This window comes from Amblyraja radiata, chromosome 10 (genome assembly GCF_010909765.2).
Source record: "Amblyraja radiata isolate CabotCenter1 chromosome 10, sAmbRad1.1.pri, whole genome shotgun sequence".
In the NCBI taxonomy this organism is placed as follows: Eukaryota; Metazoa; Chordata; class Chondrichthyes; order Rajiformes; family Rajidae; genus Amblyraja; species Amblyraja radiata.
In genome coordinates, this window is record NC_045965.1 from 32746882 (window position 1) to 32770746 (window position 23865).

At 42.4% G+C, this 23865-nt stretch overlaps 1 protein-coding gene across 1 annotated transcript in view; it reads left to right on the forward strand.

Annotated features, from left to right (window-relative positions):
• slc1a7 (solute carrier family 1 member 7) overlaps nucleotides 1-23865 on the forward strand; it is a 42488-nt gene that overhangs the window by 12178 nt on the left and 6445 nt on the right. Inside the window, exons 3-10 of the mRNA XM_033029144.1 lie at nucleotides 6551-6766; nucleotides 10712-10754; nucleotides 11426-11651; nucleotides 13503-13602; nucleotides 16892-17125; nucleotides 18329-18523; nucleotides 23006-23140; nucleotides 23253-23352. Coding sequence (XP_032885035.1) covers nucleotides 6551-6766; nucleotides 10712-10754; nucleotides 11426-11651; nucleotides 13503-13602; nucleotides 16892-17125; nucleotides 18329-18523; nucleotides 23006-23140; nucleotides 23253-23352 — 1249 coding nt within the window. The remainder of the gene's footprint in view (nucleotides 1-6550; nucleotides 6767-10711; nucleotides 10755-11425; nucleotides 11652-13502; nucleotides 13603-16891; nucleotides 17126-18328; nucleotides 18524-23005; nucleotides 23141-23252; nucleotides 23353-23865) is intronic.

Consider the following 23865-nt stretch of genomic DNA (forward strand, 5'->3'; position numbering starts at 1 on the left):
AGCACACATGACAACAATAAACCAATGGCGATACCAATTTGAAATGTTGTATGATTCTAGAACAGCATTTTAAGTGATTTGGTCGAGATGCTTAAAACAATGTAAGGGTAATAAAGATTTGATCACAGTTGCTGGGCAATAGCAATTGGAATAAAAATAATAAAATAGTTTATTTAAAGATTTAAAAAGAAGGAATTGGGAGAGGATCATCACCTATCAAGAAGAGTTGATGGGATGTATAATCTTTCTGACTCTTTCTGACTCGTATACTGATAACAGTTTTCCTGTTCGCTCCATGGTTCATGGCAGGTTCAAAACCAAAAACTTCAATTTTCCAAGTGGAGGTAGTTGAAGTTCATGCAAGACTGGAGGCGGGACCTGCAGCTCCAATGCAAAGGCAGGGAGACACTGAAGTTATGATAGAAAGGTGCATCTGAATATTGACAGTTCAGTTAACGCACTTCCCTTATGTTGCTTTCTCACACCCGACCCTATCATTACCTGGGCAGGTTTTAGGGGGCAGCAATATGACCAAGAACTTTGGAGTGACAAAGAGAATTGCAGAAGCAAAGCATTTTGGAAAGGTCCTAGGTGAAGATTTTCAGGGAGGATTGGTGAGAGCTGCTTTGTGAGGAAGGGGAGCAGAACTTGACAGAAGGAACCATACAAATATGTAACCTTGGCCAGTCAGCTCTCCCAGGCAACCTGGAAAATGAGGCAATGCCCTCACTGGGCTGGTGCCATGGCCCTCGGGCTGTCAAATCGCAGTGCAACAGTCTTAAGCGTTTCATGTAGTTGGGAACATAAACAATGGAAAAAAGTGACGAGGAGGTGAGAATATTTCAAATTATTATATGGAATGGAAACCCAATACTTACCAATTGCTCAGAGAATTTTTTTGTTGTTGCATGGATGTAAATTGATATATACAGGAGGAAATATTGCATTTTGATAATAATATGTTTTTAGCAAAAACATTTTCCTTGAAAGGCTTTAATTCTGCTTGAGTTATGGAGAAAGTCACTACAGGCACTGTCGAGAACTATGAATTCATTATGACTGATCATTAATACTTAACTGCTGCTAGGGAGGATTATTTTTATTTTCTAATCGCTAAAATCTCACATTTATTCACAAACATCTGTCAGGATGAGTTTAATACAGTCTTTAATCTGTTGGAGATGGTTTTAATGTTATAAACGGGGTAACAGATATTGAGTAGCAAATATGCTGCACTGTAGGATACAAGGCAATGACTGAGATTCCAGTGATTCCATGCCTCGGCTCTTCCACTGAACTAAGTTGTGCATATTTCCAGTAGATGACATAACAATATCAAGCAAAAGAAGATCACAAACATAGTTTGATAAGTTTTGTCACCTGTATGATAATTAGGTGTTCTTTTGGAATGGCATGTGACTGAGACAACAGAATAAATATCAATTTAATAGTAGCTACAGCACTTTGTGTAGATTTAGGCTGTGGCAATCCCTTTGAGGGATGCACTGAACATTCCCTTATTTTGTCTCACACGTATCTTCCCCACCTCCCCCCTCACCTCTTTTTCCAGTACATTGACTTAGTATTTGTGTCAAATTGCATCAGTAGCATTTAGCTTTTGGAATAAAAATCAAGCCAACGTTAGCACTTTTAAAGCTGAAAAATCAAATCCTAAAAAGTAAAAAGCTTAGTATTTTACGTTTCTCAGTTGATCTGAAGCTAGCATCTGTTCAAACAAGCACTTTACCAGTGAAAGAAATCTGTATTTTTAATGTTATAAACGATCGGCCGACTTGGGGCTGCTGAATATCCCGCGGTCTAGGCATAAGCTTAGGGGCGACCGCGCCTTTGCGGTTGCAGCTCCTAGACTGTGGAACAGCATCCCCCTTCCCATCAGAACTGCCCCCTCCATCGACTCCCTTAAGTCGAGACTAAAAACTTATCTATACTCCCAAGCCTTTCCTGACGTCCACTGAGTGAGGGCTATATGTATGTAGTTTGTTTGTTTATAATAATAATAATAATGGATGGGATTTATATAGCGCCTTTCTAATACTCACGGCGCTTTACATCGCATTATTCATTCACTCCTCAGTTCACTCCTTCATTCATTATTCATTCACTCCTATTCTTATAACAAATGTAAAGCACTTTGGCCAACGAGAGTTGTTTTTTAAATGTGCTATATAAATAAATGTGACGACTTGACTTGACTTGTATTTAAAGATGTGAATATTAGAGTACGAGGAGATTTTTTTGGAGATACTATTAAAAATGTTATCTTTGATTGCAAATTGACTGACTGTTGAATTCAAGCATTGTGCAAGCTTAATTGGTGATCCTGAGTGTAAGTGGTGAGACCAGCCCTGGGGGGTGCACGTCTCGGGACAGTGGGGGCACGTGAAAGACACAGGCAGGTGGAAATGCTGAGGCTCTCCTGAATTCTCTGGCACAGTCAGTTGCCTTCAAAGTTGATACAGACTCTTTTGGTCAAAGCACACCAGCTTGTGTTGTCCGAGGCACAAACACCAGGTCTCATGTGGTCAAAGGGGGACGTGAAAACTGCATGTTGACTGCACCCAACGTCAAAATCAAACCTGGGTCTCTGGTGCTGTGAGGCAGCTCTATCAGCTGTGCTATTGTGCCACTCTTCTCCCTGCTCTTTCCTCCGGGTGTTTGAAGTGATCTTTCTTTCACATGGAAGTAACTGCCTCTTGAATAAGGTGTTGCGTTTTCTTCCAGAGGTTTGTTGATCTCATAATTCTCGTCAAGCCAGTCCTACTGTACCTGCTGCTTAGGTCCAATGATAACCTTTGCTGACTCAGTCACCATCTACTTGAACTTGATCCTCTTCTCAATTGGGTCTCCGGTGGTGTATGAGCAGCCAGTGAGTCGTCAAGGTGGAACTAGTACTTCTCCCTCACATCTGGGTGCTTCAGGTTCTCAATGTCGAATGCGGTTTGAGTAAACTTTGGCCTCCTCAGGTGCACTGGGGCAATATGGAGGCTGACGACAGATCTGACCAGCTTGTGATGTGTCAAACACTTTGCTCTCCACATGGCTCTGGTAATCCTGACATTATAGGCATCTCACGATGCCCATAATGATGTAATTATCTATATTATGCCACTGCTTGGCCCTGAGATGCATCCACATGATCCATGGTCTGAAGAATGTCTTAGTGATGATAAGGTTATTCTAAGCACATGGTGAGGAAGAGCAACCTGTTACTGTTCTTCTTTCCGAGCCCATGTGAGCACATCACACCTTCTCTGTGCTCACAGTCATTCCCAGCTCTGGTGTCTAAATCATCGGGTACGACAGGAGTAGACTTCACAAGGAAATCAAGAGGTTTCTCCTAGAACGCTTTCTTCTCATTATCACAGCATTATCCACCCGCGGGAGCGTCCCACAATCACTGACCGCGATGCACCGCCATCGGACCCCAACCTCCACACCAAGGTGACCCCCCCCCCCTCCTCCGACCCCCGGTCTTTGACACCCACACCAGGGTGATTCACCCCGGCCGTGGGGACAGACGGTTTATTTATTACCGTCTCGGTGTTTGCGGAACGCACCCAAGCTCCCACGCAGAAAACAGGCAGCATCTCTGGAGAGAAGGAATGGGTGACATTTCGTGCCGAGACCATTCTTCAGAGTGCGTCTGAAGGGTCTCAACCCGAAACGTCATCCATTCCTTCTCTCCAGAGATGCTGCCTCTTCAACTGAGTTACTCCAGCATATTGTGTCTATCTTTGGTGTGACAGTTGTGTCATTTCATCGGCTTCATGTATTGCGTGCCCAGGAGAGAAGCTGGAAATGTCACTTGCATCTATTCAAACAAGTGCGCTCAAATTGAAATCCCACATCTTTGCGAGGGAGGGATGAAATAGATGTAATCACCGGCTAAAACAAAGGCTGTTAGGACAGGGAAATAATGCCACCAGTTAATTAACCATGTTCCCGAATGTAAGAACGATTCATACGTGTAATACATGGGGTGGAAGATTGCAACCTTCACGTGGTCCGCCCTGTTTCGACTAATGCAATCAACTCGACGTGCACAAACAGAAGATCAAATAGAACAAGTTGTCCTACAACTAGAGGCTGTGCACGCCACACGAAAGAAGAAGAAGATGTAATACATGATATACATTTATACATGGTTCATTAACTGGTGGCATTATTTCCCTGTGCAGCCATTCGGTAAGTTTGCTTTTAGGCGACGCAGCCTTTCGGTTCGTTGGCGTTTAGGCATCCCGCCCTTTCGGTTAGTTTGCATTTAGGCGTCCCATCCTTTCGGTTAGTAGGCGTTTCGTCTTCGGACTCTTTCGGTTCATTGGCGTTTCGGCCTCGTTCCTATTCGGTTCTTTGGCTTCGGCTTCTTTGCTTCGGCTTCTTGTCTGTCGGCGCCACGTCCGCACACGGATCAAACACATCATTTTTGGACTGGATGCTCAGCCTCGTATGGTGCCTTGGGGAACCCTGTTGAGGCTTCCGCTATACACAATCTGCACTAACAATTTGATAGATTTACTGCTGATGTGAACTGTGTGGATGTATGTGTTTTGAGGAGAATAGAAATTAAATGAATAGACAAAGATATGAAAGATAGAATATGGAAAAATATAAAGTCATCCACAATTTCAGAAATGCAGAGTACATTGTAAATGGTGAGAGATCGAATGTGTTAGTATTCAGAGTCCCCTAAGTATATTTGTTCACAAATCAGTGACAGCTTATATTCAGGTACGGCGAGCAAATGGTATGTTGCCCTTCATCGCAGAAGGATCTGAGTACAAGAGTAAATATTTTTTGAAAAATCAAAACAAATTGCAGATGCTGGAAATCAAAAATTAAACCAATAGACATTTCTGAAAGCACTCGACTGATCGGGGAGCATCTGTGGAATAGAGAAGTAGAGTTTAGATTAGATTAGATTAGATTCCTTTATTGTCATTCAGACCTTTCGGTCTGAACGAAATTTCGTTGCCTGCAGTCATACACAATAATAATAAATAACAAAACATACAATAAACACAAAATTAACATCCACCACAGTGAGTTCACCAAGCACCTCCTCACTGTGATGGAGGCAAAAGTCTTAAAGTCTCTGTCTCTTCCCTCCTTGTTCTCCCTCTGCGCTGAGGCGATTCAGGCCGAAGATGTCGCCCTCCACCTCCGAAGTGATGTCGCCGCCGCCTCAGCTTCGAGTCGGGCCGCTGTCGCCTCAGCCCCGAGTCGGGCCGCCGCCGGAACGCAGCCTCAGCCTTAACGTTTCATGTCAAAAATGGTCATTGACAGAACATTGGACCTTCATCAGAAGTGGTCTTACTGGAATTTTACAGGATTGGGGGGAGACTGAACATAGAATATTGTGCCCAGGTCAGGTCTTCCTGCCCTTGGATGGATATATTTCTGATAGAGTGGGTGAAACAATGGTTCACACATTTGATTCCAGGGATGGGATATTTATCTAATGAATTAGATTAAGCAGATCAGGCTATAATTTCTTAAACTTTGAAGAATGTCAGGTAATTTCATAGAAGCATATACATTTCTTACAGCAGTTGAGAAGGAACAGTAGATGCAAGGATGGAGATTTCCCTGGCTGGAATCTTGGATGCAACATTATGAGCTAGCGACATACTGTAGGTCTGAGATGAGAAATGTCTTCATCCAGAGCATAGTGACTTTGGAATTCTCTATCCAAGAGGGCTGTGGAAGCCCAATTGCTGAGTATATTTATAGATATTTGATTGATAGAAAATTGAATCAAGAGGTATGTGCTCGGTATAGGAAAATGGTGCTGAGATAGAGATCAATGATCTTATTGAATGGGTAGGAAAGAACTGCAGATGCTGGTTTAAATCAAAGGTAGACACAAAATGCTGGAGTAACTCAGCGGGGCAGGCAGCATCTCTGGAGAGAAGGAATGGGTGACGTTTCGGGTCGAGACCCTTCTTCAGACTTACTGAATGATGCAGGAGACAAGGGAGTTTTGTCCTGCTACTATTTCTTGTGTTCTGACATTTTGACTCTTTATAATCAGGTGAGATACCTGATGCTATGAGGGCCAGGAAGCGAGCGGGCAAGATCATCGCTGACCTCTCTCACCCTGGCCACAAACTCTTTGAATCACTTCCCTCTGGAAGGCGACTACGGGCTGTCAAAGCTGCCACAGCCAGACATAAAAACAGTTTTTATCCACGAGTAGTTGCTCTACTCAACAGCCAATGTAGCCTCCCTTTGATCTGGTATTTTGTTGGTTCACATGCTTGATCAATGGTGTTTTATCATTAATGTTTTATTATTATTAATGTTTAGTGTTTTCTGAGTCATTCGTAACTGTCACTGTATGTCATGCTGTTACATGTGGGTGGAGCACCAGGGCAAATTCCTTGTATGTGAATACTTGGCCAATAAACTTACTTACTATGGCTGCCATGCAGTCAGTCCCTTTATGAGCACTGATGTGAAAACATGAAGTGCGTAACTGACAGAGAAATACCCTCTGAAAACTCTTCAACTGCTCATGTTTGTTTTTCAGCTTGATGTCTGGACTGGCTGCTTTAGATGCAAAAGCTTCAAGTCGACTGGGTCTCATCACAATTGCCTACTATCTTTGGACCACTTTTGTGGCGGTTGTTATTGGAATAATCATGGTGTCCATCATCCATCCTGGTGGTGCGGCCCAGAAGGAGAGTACTGAAGACAGTGGAAAGCCAATCATGAGCTCTGCTGATGCTTTGTTGGATCTAATACGGTAAGTGAGTCATTGAAGGAGGCCATTCAGCCCACTGCTGGCTCTCAAGCAATCCTATCAATCATATTCCCTACTTATTTCCTTATTCTTCACCATATGCCCATCAACTTCACCCTGATTCTCCTGTCATCCACCATCACTGGGGGTAATTGACAGTAGCCAGTTTATCTATCAACAACCGTGCCTTTGGAATATATAGAACATAGAACAGAACAGCACTGGAACGACCCTTCAGCCCACAATGTTTGTGCCGAACATGATGCCTAACTGAACTGATCTCAACTGCCTGCACATGACCCCCTCTCCTCTATTCCCTCCACTTCCTTATGCCTATCCAAGAGTCTCTTAAACACCCCAACATTTCTGCGCCACCACCATCCCAGGCAATCCGTTCCAGACCCCACCATCCCCCATGTAAAAAACTTGCATCACACATCTCCATTAATCATTTCCCCTCTCACCTTATAGCTATGCCCTCTAATGCCAGATATTTTCACCCCTGGGGTAAAAGGTTCTGACTGTCTAACCTATCTATGCCTCCCATAATTATATATACAAATCATGGAATGCGGAAGGGAATTGGAGTACCTGGAGGAAACCCATCTGTGCACAGTGAGAACTTGCAAACACCACCCAGACAGCTTCATCAGAGGCAGGATCAAACCCATGTTATTGGAGCTGTGAGGCAGCAGCACTACCAGCTGCAGCACTGTGATCATCTGGTATCTTTATTCATTAAAGATATTGTACATTTGATGGAGTTATTTTCGTGCATTTTACTGCATATGTTGTGAAGTTGATCAGTGGATAATATGGTGTTACAGAAAGGTTACTTTTTATTGTTGTACATAGAACAGTACAAAACAGGAACAGGCCCTTTGGCTCACAATACCCGTGCCATACAAGATGCCAAATTAAACTAATCTCCTCAGCCAGCATGTGATCCATATCCTTCCATTCCCTGCAGATCCATGTACCTTTCTAAAAGCCTTGTAAATACCACTATCGTATCTACCTCCTCCCTTGTAGAACATTCCAGGTACCCACCACTCATTGCATAAAAACTTGCCCCGCATATCTCCTTTAAATGTTCCCTCTCTATCCTTAAACTCATGGTCTCTAGTCTTTGAAATTTCCATCCTGGTTAAAAATGTTCTGACTGTTTACCCTATCTATGCCTCGCATAATTTATGCTAGTGTCCTATATATGCCCAAGGCACTGAGCAATTCCACCTCCACCAATGTCTATAATGTTCCCAATCAAAATACAGACCAGCCTGACCTCTCTTCCCCCACCATCCCATCTTAGGATGTTGGCTTGTTTTCTTGCTGTTCAGCAAGCCTTCAATCCTGCACAATGCCACTCCCACCCAACAACCCCTCTTTGCATTGTTGATCACATGATGCTTTGCATATAACTAGTGCTATCTAGCCCAATTTAATGTGCACAATCCAGCAGTGAAGTATTTCTATCACCTTGTCTCCGTTACTTAAATAATAATATAATACTCAACAAACCTCTGAGCACCCAACACTTTCATGCATCTCTTCTTTATTCAAAATCCCAGCTTCATGATTTAACACTTGCCAATTATCATCTTGCCGGCACAGTGACTCCTCTCCACATCTCTTTGAATGTTTATTTCCAAATTTGTCCATGTACTCTTAGACAATAGGTGCAGGAGTAGGCCAATTCGGCCCTTCGAGCCAGCACCGCCATTCACAGTGATCATGGCTGATCATCCACAATCAGTACCCCGTTCCTGCCTTCTCCCCATATTCCTTGATTCCGCTATCAATAAGAGCTCTATCTAACTCTCTCTTGAAAGCATCCAGAGAACCAGCCTCCACTGCCTTCCGAGGCAGAGAATTCGACAGATTCACAACCCTCTGTGTGGAAAAGGTTTTCCTCATCTCCGTTCTAAATGGCTTACCCTTTATTCTTAAACTGTGGGCCCTGGTTCTGGACTCCCCCAACATCGGGAACATGTTTCCTGCCTCTAGCATGTCCAAACCCTTAATAATCTTATGTTTCAATAGGATCCCATCTCATCCTTCTAAATTCCAGTGTATACAAGCCCAGCCGCTCCATTCTATCAACATATGACAGTCCTGCATCCCGGGAATTAACCTCGTGAACCTACGCTGCACTACCTCAATAGCAAGAATGTCCTTCCTCAGATTTGGAGACCAAAATTACACACAATACTCCAGGTGTGGTCTCACTAAGGCCCTGTGCAACTGCAGAAGGACCTCTTTGCTTCAAAACTCTTCTTGTTATGAAGGCCAACATGCCATTCGCTTTCTTCACTGCCTGCTGTACCTGCATGCTTACTTTCAGTGACTGATGAACAAAAACCTCCAGATCTCATTCCTGATATAGGAGTACATAGAGAATCAAAACATGGCAAAAAATGTGTTCTTCCCTTTGACCACAATCTGACCACAGTAATTCATTGATTGTCACACATTAGGTATTATCAAATATATAGGAGGAACTAATTATTTCAGCTGCACAGTAATAGTGAGCAAGATCATTTCAGGTGAATGCTTTTAGTTTAAAGCCCGTTAAAAATTCCAGACTGCTCTAAAATGAGATTTATTAAAGTGACTGATGTGGATCATAAGCTCTAAAACCTTGGCCAACAGTACGGATTATACTGAAGCAATCTACTAACCATTTGGTCCATTCTACTTTATCAACAATCTGAAACTGGCCTCAATTTTACCAATAGCAAATGTACTCATAAGTATATGATAGATTGATCTGAATTCCGTCCCTAACTGGCAGAAAGGAAGAGGTGGTGGCAGAGGGCTGAGGGAGAGCTGAGAAGGGGAGGAGAAATTAGAGAAGTCAATGTTCATACCGCTGGGGTGTAAACTGCCCAAGCAAAATATGAGGTGCTGCTCCTCCAATTTACGGTAGTCCTCACTCTGGCCATGGAGGAGGCCCAGTACAGAAAGGGCGGATTCGGAATGGGAGGGGGAGTTGAAGTGCTGAACCACCGTGAGATCAGGTTGGTTATTGCGAACTCGGCGAAGCGATCGCCAAGCCTACCCTTGGTCTCACTGATGTAGAGCAGCTGACATCTAGAGCAGCGGATGCAATAGATGAGGTTGGAGGAGGTGCAGGTGAACCTTTGCCGCACCTGGAAAGACTGCTTGGGTCCTTGAATGGAGTCAAGGGGGGAGGTAAAGCGACAAGTGTAGCATTTCCTGCGGTTGCAAGGGAAAGTGCCCCGGAAAGGGGGTGGTTCGGGTGGGAAGGGACGAATTGACCAGGGAGTTACGGAGGGAGCGGTATCTGCGGAAAGCAGACAGGGGGGGAGATGGGAAGATTGGCCAGTGGTGGGATACCGTTGGAGGTGGCGAAAATGTCGGAGGATTATGTGTTGTATGTGACGGCTGGTAGGGTGGAAGGTGAGGAGAAGGGGGACTCTGCCCTTGTTATGAGTGGGGGGATGGGGAGTGAGAGCAGAGTCACGGGGTATAGAAGAGACCCTGCTGAGAGCCTCATCTATGGTAGAAGAGGGGAACCTTCATTCCCTGAAAAATGAGGACATCTCCAATGCCCTGGTGTGGAACACCTCATCCTGGCTGCAGATGCGGCATAGATGAAGGAATTGGGAGTAGGGGATGGAGTCCTTACAGGAGCAGGGTGGGAAGAAATGTAGTCCAGATAGCCGTGGGAGTCAGTGGGTTTATAGTGGATGTCGGTCAGTAGTCTATCACCTGTACTAACATTACTGTTTTGAAAACTTTGTTTAAATTAGTTTAATGAATTGATATAAACTATTGAATCTTCTGTTCTTGATTTCCCTTATTTTGATAACTATTCACTGAAATTTACTTCAACTGTAATTGTACAATGCTTTTGTGTCGCTACTGCCAATAATATTACTACTGAGCATTTTTTATTTATATTTTTCCCCTTTGCCCCTAAAGGAATATGTTCCCATCTAATCTTGTGCAGGCTACATTTCAGCAGGTGAGTCCGTATCGTAAATGTGCAACATTTAACACTTTTGTTTCAAAAGTGTGCATGATGACTAAATGCATAATAATTCTAAGTCTCATAAAGAAGAACTCCATGGCTGAATGGAATAGAAAAGAAAACCAGCTAAAATTCTGCAGCATAGGTTTGTTAATGTACTTTTCCAGGGAAAAAAGAGATGTAGGACTTTCAAGACTTTTCAACTGCTGTTGTGATGGAATAAGGCAGTCATTTTTTGCATAGCACCCCATTAGAGAGAGATACTGATCTGGTTATCTAGTTTTAGAAATATTGATTGAAGGATAAATATTGGCTAAAACAGAAAGGACTCATTTTCTCCTCCACAAAATTCTGCCATGAGATCTATTACATCAACAAAAATATATACGGGGGAAGGACAACATGGGTACCCCAATAATTTAAATGATACTATTTTGTGATAGGATGGTAAGAGAGCTGCAAGAAAGAGGGAACTGATGTTGGGCATATTTGCTTTATACAAATGCATAAACAAAGAGGTCAGCCTTTACCAATGTCCTTTATGAAATATGATTCATTTTCAAATTTTGTTCAGACTGGGGTGCCTGGATAGGAAAATAAGAAGTTACGCAGCTGAATTTGATTTTAGAATATCATGGTGAATCTCAAATCTCGTTGTTTCACAGTATCGAACCAAGATCGTCCCAATAGTCATCTCTGTCAAAGGGTCAGGATATGATACAGCCAAGAGAATGCCTTTAATCTATGGAATTCAGGCTGACAACGACTCTGAGATAATTCACAACATTTCCTTGGATATCACCCCAGCTCCAGAGATCATCTACCAAACAGGACCAGGATCAAGTGAGGGGATGAATGTTCTTGGCATTGTTATATTTTCTGCAACAATGGGTAAGTTTGCTTAAAAATCCATTTACTATCAAAGTGGTAACTAAAAAATTGCAAATTTTGTTTTGGGTATATTTTTATATTTTACTTTAGGCTGTTTCAATATTTCCTGATTGATGGAAATATAGGGGGCGCTGACCTGTGCGCGGCTGCCCAGCCAGCAGCTGTCTGTCTTTTCATCTTTTTTTTTATTTTTAGTTAGTTAAAGTGTTTTGTTTCTGGAGTTCTAGACTTTTTTATGTGGGGGGTGGGGGGGGGGGGGGGGGGGAAGGGGGAAACTACCTTTCAGGGTCCCTACCTGGTCGGAGAGGCAGCTTTTCTCCGGGCTGCAGCTTCGACCCGTCCTCACGGCTTACCAGCGGGCCTGGAGCGGCGTTTCCTGTCGGGGACCGCCCAGAACCACGGCTTCGGCAGCGGCACAGCGCTGGAGCGCTATCGTGGAGCGGGCGATGCCTTGTCCGGGTCGCCGCGCTGGAGCTCCGGTGAGCTGAAGACCGCCGGGAACAACATCGCGGAGCTGCGGGTCTGAGGAGCGGCCAGCTGCGGGCGACGGCGCTGACTTTACACCGGGAGCCTGGGATCTCTAGATGAGATCGCCAGTTGTGGAGCTCCAACCGGCGCGGTCTTGTTGGCTTTGGAAGCCGCGGCCTCCAGTACGGAAGCGGCCGTTCCAGGTGTCCCAAGCCGCTGTGAGGATTCTCCCGACGCCGGAGCACCATCACCCGGCGAGAACGGCCAGGAACATCGGGCCTCCGTAGAGGCAACTGTGGAGGCCTCAATTGGCTCGACTATGGGTGAACTGGGGTTGGGGACTGGACTTTGTGCCTTCCCTCATGGTGGGAGCCATTGTGGGGGGATGTTCTTTATGTTTAAATCTCTTATTAATGTTATGTCTGTATTCTTTCTTTATGTGCTGCATTGGCAAGAAGCATTTCACTACACCTAGGTGTATGTGACCAATAAATAACCTTTGACCTTTTTGATGTGTTACATATACGATGTAAAATCTCTTCTTATCCTTATGTCAACAACTTGTATGCCAGAAGTTTTGGAGGAATGGAGGGTGGCTAGTTTTGTACCATTATTTCAGAAGGGCAGAACAAAACAAGCCAGGGAACTACAAGTTGGAGAGCCTGACGATAATGGCGATTAAGTTGTTGGAGGTGATTCTGAGACAGGATCTATCCGCGTATGGATCGGCATGAACTGAGGTAGTCAGCATGATTATGCTTGGGAAATTGCGCCTCAATAATCTGATAGAGGTTTTTGAAGAAGTCACCAAAAGGATTGACGAGGGCAGGATGGTGGACATTGTCTATATGGACTTTAGCAATGCCTTTGAGAAGGTCCCGCATTGTTGCTTTGTCTGGGGGGTTTGATCGCATGGAATCCAAGGTTAATGTTAAACTAGAAAATAAAATGTTTAAGACTAAAGTTAAAATGAAAGAACAGTATCAACTGCTCAGGGGTCTTTACCACACAAATAGTCCTTATCTACAGATACAAACCATCCCAAGCTTAAATATTGCTCACTATGTAATCCCAATTATGTTGACATGAATCATAACCCAGTTACAATAGAATGTGCTCTGAACAAGGAGATGGGACCTCAACTTTTCAGTAATTTATTCAGTTGATTTTTTTCCTTAAATATACCCTTTTATAATGAATCATAAATTATTTTTGGTTATTAATTATTTGTATCTCTTTTACAGCAGATTTATTTTAGTGTGTAATGCTGATTGCTTAAATTTGTAATGGATCCATAAACTCTGTTACACATTGGTGCTGAATTGTAATCCAGGCTGCACCAAACAGTTACTGTTTCATGAGCTCTTTTTCCTCTGTGTGAAGGTATTATGCTCGGGCGAATGGGGAAGAATGGAATGCCATTGGTCAGCTTCTGTCAATGCTTGAATGAAACTGTGATGAAGATTGTTGCTATTGCTACATGGTGAGTTATTGCTAGGTACATAATTTGGTCCATGACATAAAATGTTCTTTCTCCTCTTCCTAGAATATTAATTTACAGCTCTTGTAGCATGCCTGACATGCATATTTACCTAAATTTATTGAACAGCAGCTAACATATATGTCTGAAGAAGGGTTTCGGCCCGAAACGTCGCCTATTTCCTTCGCTCCATAGATGCTGCTGCACCCGCTGAGTTTCCCCAGCAATTTTGTGTACCCTAACATATATGTACACCTATGTTAACACATGCCTGATAATTGTGACTAATAAATGCTGCTGTTTATTTTGATGTAAAGCACTAAATGTGACATGCCTCTTAAAAATATATTATTGATAACGATACACTAAAACTCGTGGGTTTCAACAATAATCAATGATGTCTCCGTAACCTCATATGGGACATCAGGCTGTCGGAAAATTCAGGACAATGTCATAATTTATATCTATAATGTTCACCTATCTCCTCCCCAGCCTCAGCCCATCAACTGCTGAGAACTCCACCCATGGTTTTGTTACAGAGTCAGATGATCTTCTAGCCAATCTGTCAGTTTCCACCCGCAGTAAACCTCCGCTCCACCAATCCTTAGATCCTCCCTAAAGCTTGCCTTTTAACCAAGCTTTTGTGTCAATTTTTGTCTGGTAATATTTCCGTGAAGTATCGAGGACTGTTTTGTTGCACTAAAGACAATATAAACGTAAGTTGTTTCTATAATCTTTCTACCCAGTTTCCCCAGATATGTGCCCAAGGCATGTGATCTGTTAACCATATCTCTATGCATTGTAGTATTCTCAGTGAAGAAAATATAGTGAATAACAATTGACTCTCATGTTGATATCAGACAAATGCACACTGCAGTATTGGTTGATTGGTTTTCTCTGCCTCCTGAAGTTAAGTTCCACTGTGGAGCGGAAATCCTGGTGCAGAGCACAGTGTTACTTAGTGCTACTGACTAAGGAAAGTTCAAGTGAGTTTATTGTCATGTGTTCCTGTACAGGACAATTAAATTCTTGCTTTGCTTCAGCACACAGAACATAGTAGGCATTTACTACAAAACAGATAAGTGTGTCCATATACCATAATATAAATATATACATGAATAAATAAACTGATAAAGTGCAAATAACAGAACATGGGTTATTAATAATCAGAGTTTTGTCCGAGCCAGGTTTAATAGCCTGATGGCTGTGGGGAAGTAGCTATTCCTGAACCTGGTTGTTGCAGTCTTCAGGCTCCTGTACCTTCTACCTGAAGGTAGCAGGGAGATGAGTGTGTGGCCAGGATGGTGTGGGTCTTTGATGATACTGCCAGCCTTTTTGAGGCAGCGACTGCGATAAATCCCCTCGATGGAAGGAAGGTCAGAGCCAATGATGGACTGGGCAGTGTTTACTACTTATTGTAGTCTTTTCCTCTCCAGAGCGCTCAAATTGCCGAACCAAGCCACGATGCAACTAGTCAGCATGCTCTCTACTGTGCACCTGTAGAAGTTAGAGAGAGTCTTCCTTGACAAACCGACTCTCCGTAATCTTCTCAGGAAGTAGAGGCGCTGATGAGCTTTCTTGATTATTGCATTAGTGTTATCGGACCAGGAAAGATCTTCAGAGATGTGCACGCCCAGGAATTTGAAGCTCTTGACCCTTTCAACCATCGACCCGTTGATATAAATGGGGCTGTGGGTCCCCCTCCTACTTCTTCCAAAGTCCACAATCAGTTCCTTGGTTTTGCTGGTGTTGAGGGCCAGGTTATTGCGCTGGCACCATATGGACAGTTGCTCAATCTCTCTTCTATACTCTGACTCATCCCCATCAGTGATACGTCCCACAACAGTGGTGTCGTCAGCGAACCTGATGATGGAGTTTGCACTGTGACTGGCTACGCAGTCATGAGTATAGAGTGAGTACAGCAGGGGGCTGAGCACGCAGCCTTGAGGTGCTCCCGTGCTGATTGTTATCGAGGCTGACATATTTCCACCAATACGAACAGACTGTGGTCTGTGAATGAGGAAGTCGACGATCCAATTGCAGAGGGATGCGCAGAGACCCAGTTCTGCAGAAATTTTCTATTTCTAAGGAATATAGAGTTAAGCAGCTAGTAATGCTCTATTGATCCAGGATTGATATTGTACTCTGGTAGTGTGTCCGTGTGGAATGTGCACATTCTTCCAATAACAGATTGGGTTTGATTCAGGTGCTCCAATTCTTCCCACACTCAAAATAATGCTAGTTGGTAGGTTAAGTGACTACTGTAGGTTATCCCTGCTATAGCAGGGAATTGACAGGGATGTGATAGAGAATAGATTATCATGAAATTTGGGGGTATGGGACTGATGGGATTGCTTGGAGCAGCATAGATGATGAGCTGAATGGACTTCTTTATGAAATGCGTTGTGCCAATCTTTTGCAAAACTCTTATTTACTTTTATGTATTATGTAGTATTAAATTTGTTACATTTGAAAAAATAATGTAGGCGGACTTATGTATGTGCATTCTAAATCATTCCCTTAGCTCTACCTATCGTACTTGAATTTGGCTTAATTGCACATATGTATTATTATCTGACTTATTGGAACGCAAAAGTAAAACAAAGTTTTTCATTGTCCCTCGGTACACATGACAATATTACACCTAAACCTATAAACCATGTGTATATGTAGACCAGCTATTAAATTTTAATACACTAAAGAAATACTGTAGATGTAATCTTGAAAAAGATTTTTTAAGTTTTGTATTATTGAAATACACTTTTCAAGAAAAAATAGGTTATATGTTATTTAATATAGATTTGCTTAGATTTCTGAGGATGAGAACGTCATTAAGATAATATTCAGTGTTTAAGAAAGAACTGCAGATGCTGGTAAAATCAAAGGTAGACACAAAATGCTGGAGAGACTCAGCGGGTGAGGCAGCATCTAAGGCGAGAAGGAATTGACGATGTTTCGGGTCGAGACCCTTCATCAGGCTGATGTCGGGAGGGTGTAGGACAAAGAAAGAAAGTGGGCGGAGACAGTGGGAGGACTGGGAAGGGGGAGAGGAAGGAGAGAGAGAGAGCAAGGGCTACCTGAAATTAGAGAAGATAATATCCAGTACTTGGCTCCCTAATTAATTACTGGCACAATAGTTGACAAAATATTTTCTTAACATTGTAGTCCTGTAAATCATTTCCAGAGTTCCATACTAGTATCATCTACAGTGCATGTTAATCTTATATTTCTGCCTTGCTTTCATATTTATCTAACTTTATTTACACCTAACAAATTGCTTTCTTTCTTTTAGCTATTTTCCATTAGGCATAGTTTTCCTTATTGCTGGCAAAATATTGGAGATGGATGATCCTACAGCCATTGGAAAGAAACTGGGTTTCTATGCGATCACAGTTGTTTGTGGTCTTGTGGTGCATGGGCTATTTGTTCTTCCCATGGTGTACCTTTTTATCACCAAGAAAAATCCAATTGTTTATATAAGAGGAATTCTTCAAGCTTTGCTCATAGCTCTAGCTACTTCCTCAAGGTATGTTTCACACTATCTCTCTAATTGCCCTCGTTCATTTATTAACCAAGTAGCTCCATAAAAAAGGCATCCTTGGCTTCCACCTATCCACCCTTTGTTCCATCTACCCCTCTTTCCCATTCTTTCTGCAACTCAATACTGATGTTTTCTCACTTTCCCAGTTCTAAAGAAAGGTCTATGACCTGAAATGGTAATTGTGTTCCTCCTGTTGACCTGATGAGTTTATCCAGTATTTTCTGATTTGTTTTAAGTTTCAGTCTTTTGCAAATACTATTATTTAACAGCTAAAAAAAGTCAGACTTTTTTTTAATAATAACTTTATTTTACTGGAGGGTTGTATTATACAAAAGGAGAAAGTATTAAAAATCTAGTACACATTGAATAGTTTCCTCACTATGATCAGTGGCTCATGTCATCCACCACTGGACATTGAAGAGGAAGGGTAAACTCCTGATCAAAGGGAACGCACAAGGCCAATATAAGACGTAACATAACAAGAGGATTTTAGTATAGGAGTAGAGAGGTTCTTCTGCAGTTGTATAGGGCTCTGGTAAGACCACATCTGGAGTATTGCGTACAGTTTTGGTCTCCTAATTTGAGGAAGGACATCCTTGTGATTGAGGCAGTGCAGAGCTGGTTCACAAGATTGATCCCTGGGATGGCGGGACAGTCATATGAGGAAAGATTGAAAAGACTAGGCTTGTATTCACTGGAGTTTAGAAGGATGAGGGGGGATCTTATAGAAACATATAAAATTATAAAAGGACTGGACAAGCTAGATGCAGGAAAAATGTTCCCAATGTTGGGCAAGTCCAGAACCAGGGGCCACAGTCTTAGAATAAAGGGAAGGCCATTTAAGACTGAGGTGAGAAAAAACTTTTTCACCCAGTTGTGAATTTGTGGAATTCCCTGCCACAGAGGGCAGTGGAGGCCAAATCACTGGGTGGATTTAAGAGAGTCCAATAAATTAAGCAAGTAGGCTGGTTTGCCTGGTTAATTACCAAGTATACTAGTTAAAAAATTGCTCATTTAATTAATCAAGCAGAATTTTGTTCATGAACGGATGCAGTTTGGAAAGTTTAAGCAGCTACCATTGAAATGTTTTTGGTTTAAAAAGGGCAAATCAGATCTGCCATGATCATTTCAGCATTTCAGGCTTGTACTGTAATCTGACCATGGCTTCCACTGCTTATCTATTTGCAGCTCTGCCACTTTGCCTATTACCTTCAAATGCCTGTTAGAAAACAATCATATTGATAGAAGAATTGCAAGATTTGTTTTGCCAGTGGGAGCTACAATCAATATGGATGGTACTGCCTTGTACGAAGCTGTTGCGGCAATATTTATAGCACAGGTTAACAACTATGAACTGGACTTTGGACAAATTATTACTGTCAGGTATGTGTCATCAAAATTGAATATCTTATTACCCTTTTAACTTTTTCCTTCTTCTGAAACCATTGACTTCTAGCTGGGATTTGATTTTGTTGGATTTCCCATCCAGTTCATCTTTAATGTTGAGTGTGGTCTGGTTATTAAGCCATGTTGCATTATAGATAATCTGATACGGTATTTTCACCGCGCATCTAGAGAATGTACCTTTTATTGGAAGCATGTTTGCCCTGAACCTATAAATATTATATAGTCCAAAAGTAATGTTGAAGACTCCAGGGGCCAATCAGATTGACTGGTTGTGATCATGGCGTCTCTCTTTTGGGTTTGTTTTGTTCGTGTGATGTATGTATACATCACAGGAGATCAGTGTGGGATGTAATACTTGTACAGCTGAGAGTATGTTCAAGCTGTTTCACAAGAAAGCTTCTCAGATATTGGTCAGGGGGAATTGGCTGGAATTCATGAAACCTGTCCTGATCCTAACACATGGATCTTCACTAACATTCTTCAGATAATTCTGTTTTTCCCTGTTGATTAATTGCTGATAATTTCACATTAGCAACAACCCCATGCAGTAGGACTGGGGTCACAAACAGGTCAATCCTAGTAGAAGGAGCAGAATCATTTCTTTGAATATTCCTGAAGAAGACGCTCTTTCCAAACAATTTGGAAATTTATATTTTTTATCTTTAATGTTGAAAATGATTCAATTTAAGGCTGAGGCAAGAGAGGAGGTGGACCTTTATTGCAGATTTCTGTGTATAAAACAAAGTTCTAACTTTTTCTTGAATGTTCTAGCAGTCTGTTGTAAAACACAACTGCTAGAGGAACTCAGTGGGTTGAGCAGCAGGAAAGGAATTATTAACATTTCAGATGATGATCCTGCATCAGTGGAGAGGAACCGTTGAGGGAGAGACAACGGGAAGATGGAACCAGATGCAGAGTGGATCCGGTGGGTGAAGTATCTGGGTTGTAGGTGGATGGAACCCGGAGGGGGGGGGGAAGGACAAAAATGGCTGTTGGAGGTCAGAAGGGGGCCAGGGAGTCACGGTGGGAATGGTCTTTGCAGAAGTGGAAAGGGGAGGAGAAGATATGGCTGGTGGTGAGATTCCGTTGCATCTAATGGAAAAGATAAAGGATGATGTGCTGGATGTGGAGGCAAGTAGGGTCAAAACAGAAAACCAGGAGAACTTAGTTTGGTTTAGAGTTACACTCGGGGCGGAGGAAGGGGATGGTAAGTGCAAGCAGAAGCCAGGCAACAGAAGAATTGCAAAAGACAGCTCCATCAACAAGTAGAAAGGATGTCATATTTCATGAAGAAGCCAGACATTTCAGATGTCCTGGAATGGAAGGCACCATCTTGAGAGGAAATGTGGCACCGACAGAAAAATTGGGAGAAAGGGATTGTGACCTGACAGGCGACACGGTGAGAAAAGGTGTAGTCAAAGAACCTGTGGTAATCAATAGATAGATAGTAAATGTTAGTGAAATAGAGGCAGATAGATCAAGAAAAGAGGGAGAATTGTTGGAAATTGTCTGTGAATTCTCTCAAACATCATTCAGATACACTGTAGATAATATTCTGATGGGATACATCTCAGCTTGGTCTGGCAGCTGCTCTGCTCTTGACATGCAAAGAGTGGTGAACACAACCCAACCCATAAGCTCATCACTTCCTTTCATCTAGTCCATCTTCACAGCACGTAGGAAGGCTGGAAGTATCATCAAGGATACCTTTTCATAATTTCTACTCTTTGGGAGAAGATATAGGAGTTTGAAAGCCCAGACATTCAGACTTAAGAACAGACTTTCCCCACTACTGTTGGACTCCTGAATCAATCACATCTTTTCCAACCTCTTCCCGGAGGTGCTGCCACACACTTTTACTCTTAACTCCACCTCATTTGGTTATTCTGTTATTGCACTTTAGTTTTTTTTTGCACTACTTCAGAATGCACTACAATCTTTACACCATTCTATTGTTTTGCATTTGTCATTGTATTTATTGTTATATCTATCATTATAATGTATGCTGTGCTCGAGTAGCTTCATGTTAACAAGGAATTTCATTGCATCCTGGTGTATATGGCAATCAGCTTGACTGAAATCTGAATTTGAGATCAGGGTGGAAGTAAATTGTAAAGATGACTAAATTAACATGTTCTGTACAGATGCAGGAAGCCGCACCAATACAGTCATCAATGTAACAAATAACTAGGGAGTGGAAGCAGAGCAGGTTTGGGACAAGGTCTGTTTCATGTGGCCAACAAAAAGAAGGCAGAGCTGGGCAAAATACTCATGGTTAAACCTTTGATCTGTAAGAAGTGAGAGGAACCAAAAGAAAAGTTGTTCAAGGTAAGAACATGTTTTGCCCGGCAGGAATTGGTTGGATCTTTGTTGCAGAAAGAAGTGGAGGATTTTAATGCTTTCCAGATGGGGGACGGAGATGTATGGAGACTGGATATTCATAGTGAAGCTGAGGCCATGGGGGTCAGGGAATTGGAATTTGTCAAAATGGTGGAGGGCATGCATGGTCTCCATGATGTAGGGGGAAAAGGACTGTATAACAGGAACCAGAATAGAGTCAAGGTATGAGGAGCAAGACCAGGCCAAAACAATGGGCCTACAAGGAGTCCTATTGTGGACCTTCGATAAGATCCACAGGAAGTGGGAAGTGCAGGCTTGTGGCAATATTATATAGGATGCTGTGGAAGGGAGATCTCTTCATGTATTGAGATCTGAGACAGTGACCTGATGTTCATTGGTGAGGCATGGGTCCAGGAACAGTATGAGGAAGCATCCAAAAGCTGCTGCTTGACCCCTACAAAGAGGTCAGTCCACAAGGCCATCACGTCACTGCCTTTGTCTCTGGGTTTGATGCTGAGGTTGGATTTAGTGTAGTGCGTGGAGTGCTGCATGTTCAGAATGGGTGATGGGCAAAGCAGAAGAGCGAGATATCTAGGGTTCTACATGAGACATGAATGATCATTGTTGAAAGCTGGGAATTTTAATCTCTTCATCTGATTTAAGTGGGCACAGAAGACCATTAAAATGAGGATGCGATTTCCCTACTGGTTTTCTAGTTCTGATCTATCCAACCCTACCAACTAACTGCTTAACAATGGCTCCGACCACCAACTAAGTATCTTAAGAGCCTGTCCCACTTGGGCGTTATTTGCGTGTCATTTACGCAACATCATTTACGTGTCACGACGCGCATTACACGCGTATGGCGCGTGGTGGCGTAGGCAGTGACGCGCGGTTGCCCCAGAATTTTGGGATTCTCAAAATCCTTGCGCGCCACCTGTGTGACGTGCAAATGCCGCCCAAGTGAGACAGGCCCTTAAGCAGACGAAGTAGCTAAGCCAACTAAGACAAAGTTGCTAAACTCTCTCCAGACAGTGCATGGTATTGGCATTCACTTCATCTATCATCCCTTCTTCTCCGACACCCCCCTCCCCCACCGCCCCCACACAAATAATGCAGCATCTAAAAACGCTAGATTTTTGCACCAGTACTAAAACCAGGTGTTTCTGAACAATGATCAGACATGGAACAAAAGATGATTTCTGCTCCATTTCCCTGTGATGCACAGCTGAGATAAGCTAACAGAACAAGGGTCCACATGGATGACCATGGTCTTTCGAGCACAGCTTCCCAGTGAGCAATCAGGGAGGGAAAATCACAATGATTATCCTGATATCCAAAGCTTTGTCGGAGACAATTCATGCACGGGCAGCTATGCAGCTTATATTATAGAACAGCCAGTATGTTGTGCAGCAGTAGTGGGAATAGAGGAGTTGGCATTTGCTACTAGCATCTGGTTATCAAATTTTTCTCACATCTTTTATGATTTCCTGCTGTCACAAAGTACTGAATTTCATTTTTTTTTTGGTTTCCCAATGCTCCTCTGTTGGAAAACCAGACGTACTCATTAATCCAACCTTTATCTTTCACTAGAACCAGCACATTGGTCTTCACTTTATGGCAGCGTTGTACAAATTTGCAATTAAACTTTTGTACTTATATCAATAATCAGGGTATGGACATTTTGACTGTCCAATTTGACTGTAAAATTAAATTATAAGGCAGATTCTGGGTGAATAAAGCAATCAAGTAAATAATGAGTGTTACAGCACTACCCCCCTTGGTTAATTAGCTCATTAACAAAATGGGGTCAGAGATATATTCAGACCTAATGGGAATTGAACATTGCAGCTGCCATTGCTGCCTTCAGCACTGCAGTGCCGAGGCCCTGTGCTGAGCAGAGATAAGTGCTGAGGTGCACAAGGCTGGGAGTAAAAGATGGAGGTGGCGTTATCTTTGATACCTCTTTCATTTGTGAGAGAACAACATTGGAAGAAATGTAGGAAAGGAGAAATCTCTGTTGGAATGACTGGAAAAGAGACAGAACAGGTAAAAGTATACTTAAAGGGGGAACTCTTAGTTTATTTAAAATAACATATTTCTTTATTTTCTTTCCAGCATAACAGCAACGGCAGCCAGTATAGGTGCAGCAGGGATTCCACAAGCTGGGCTGGTGACCATGGTTATTGTTTTGACATCAGTTGGCCTTCCCACAGATGACATCACTCTAATAATTGCAGTGGATTGGGCATTGTAAGCTATGATATTTTAATGTATCTATTTTATATAAAATCTTATATTATTCTTTCCAGAAAAATAATTGTTTTTACAGACCTGTCATATTAAATTGGTGTTTCTTTTAAAGGGATAGATTTCGAACCATGATTAATGTTCTGGGAGATGCTCTGGCAGCTGGAATTATGGCTCATATCTGCCGAAATAACTTTATTCAGGAAAATTATGAAGTAGGAAAATTATTTTTGTACTCTTTTCAAATTTTGTTTAATTCAGCAGATCTGTTTAATCAATTGATAATTCTTTTCAACATTGATTGTTTAATAATAGATCTTGGGGGAAAAAAACATATGTATGATCCATGGATTCACAGCACCGAATAAAGACAAAGATACCATAGAAGGCCAATCTGCCCATTGTCCATGTTGGCTATGCAACAGTCCTGTTAATCTAATTTTCCACTCTTTCCCTGCAGCCCTGTAAATGAACTTCCTTTCCTACTGAATTCCATTTCGAAAGTCTGTTTGATTGTTACCAGTATTCTTGCAGGCTGCAAGTTCCAGATCATAACCACTATTTGTGTAAAAGGAAAAGTTAATTTTCTTCAGACCTTTTGCTCCTCAGTTTAAATCTGTTACCCCTCCCCCTGGAATCCAACACTAATCCCATTTATTTCTACCTACTTTCCCATCAACTCTCTCAGATATTCACCTGCATGCCATTGACAATTTACATTGCCAAAT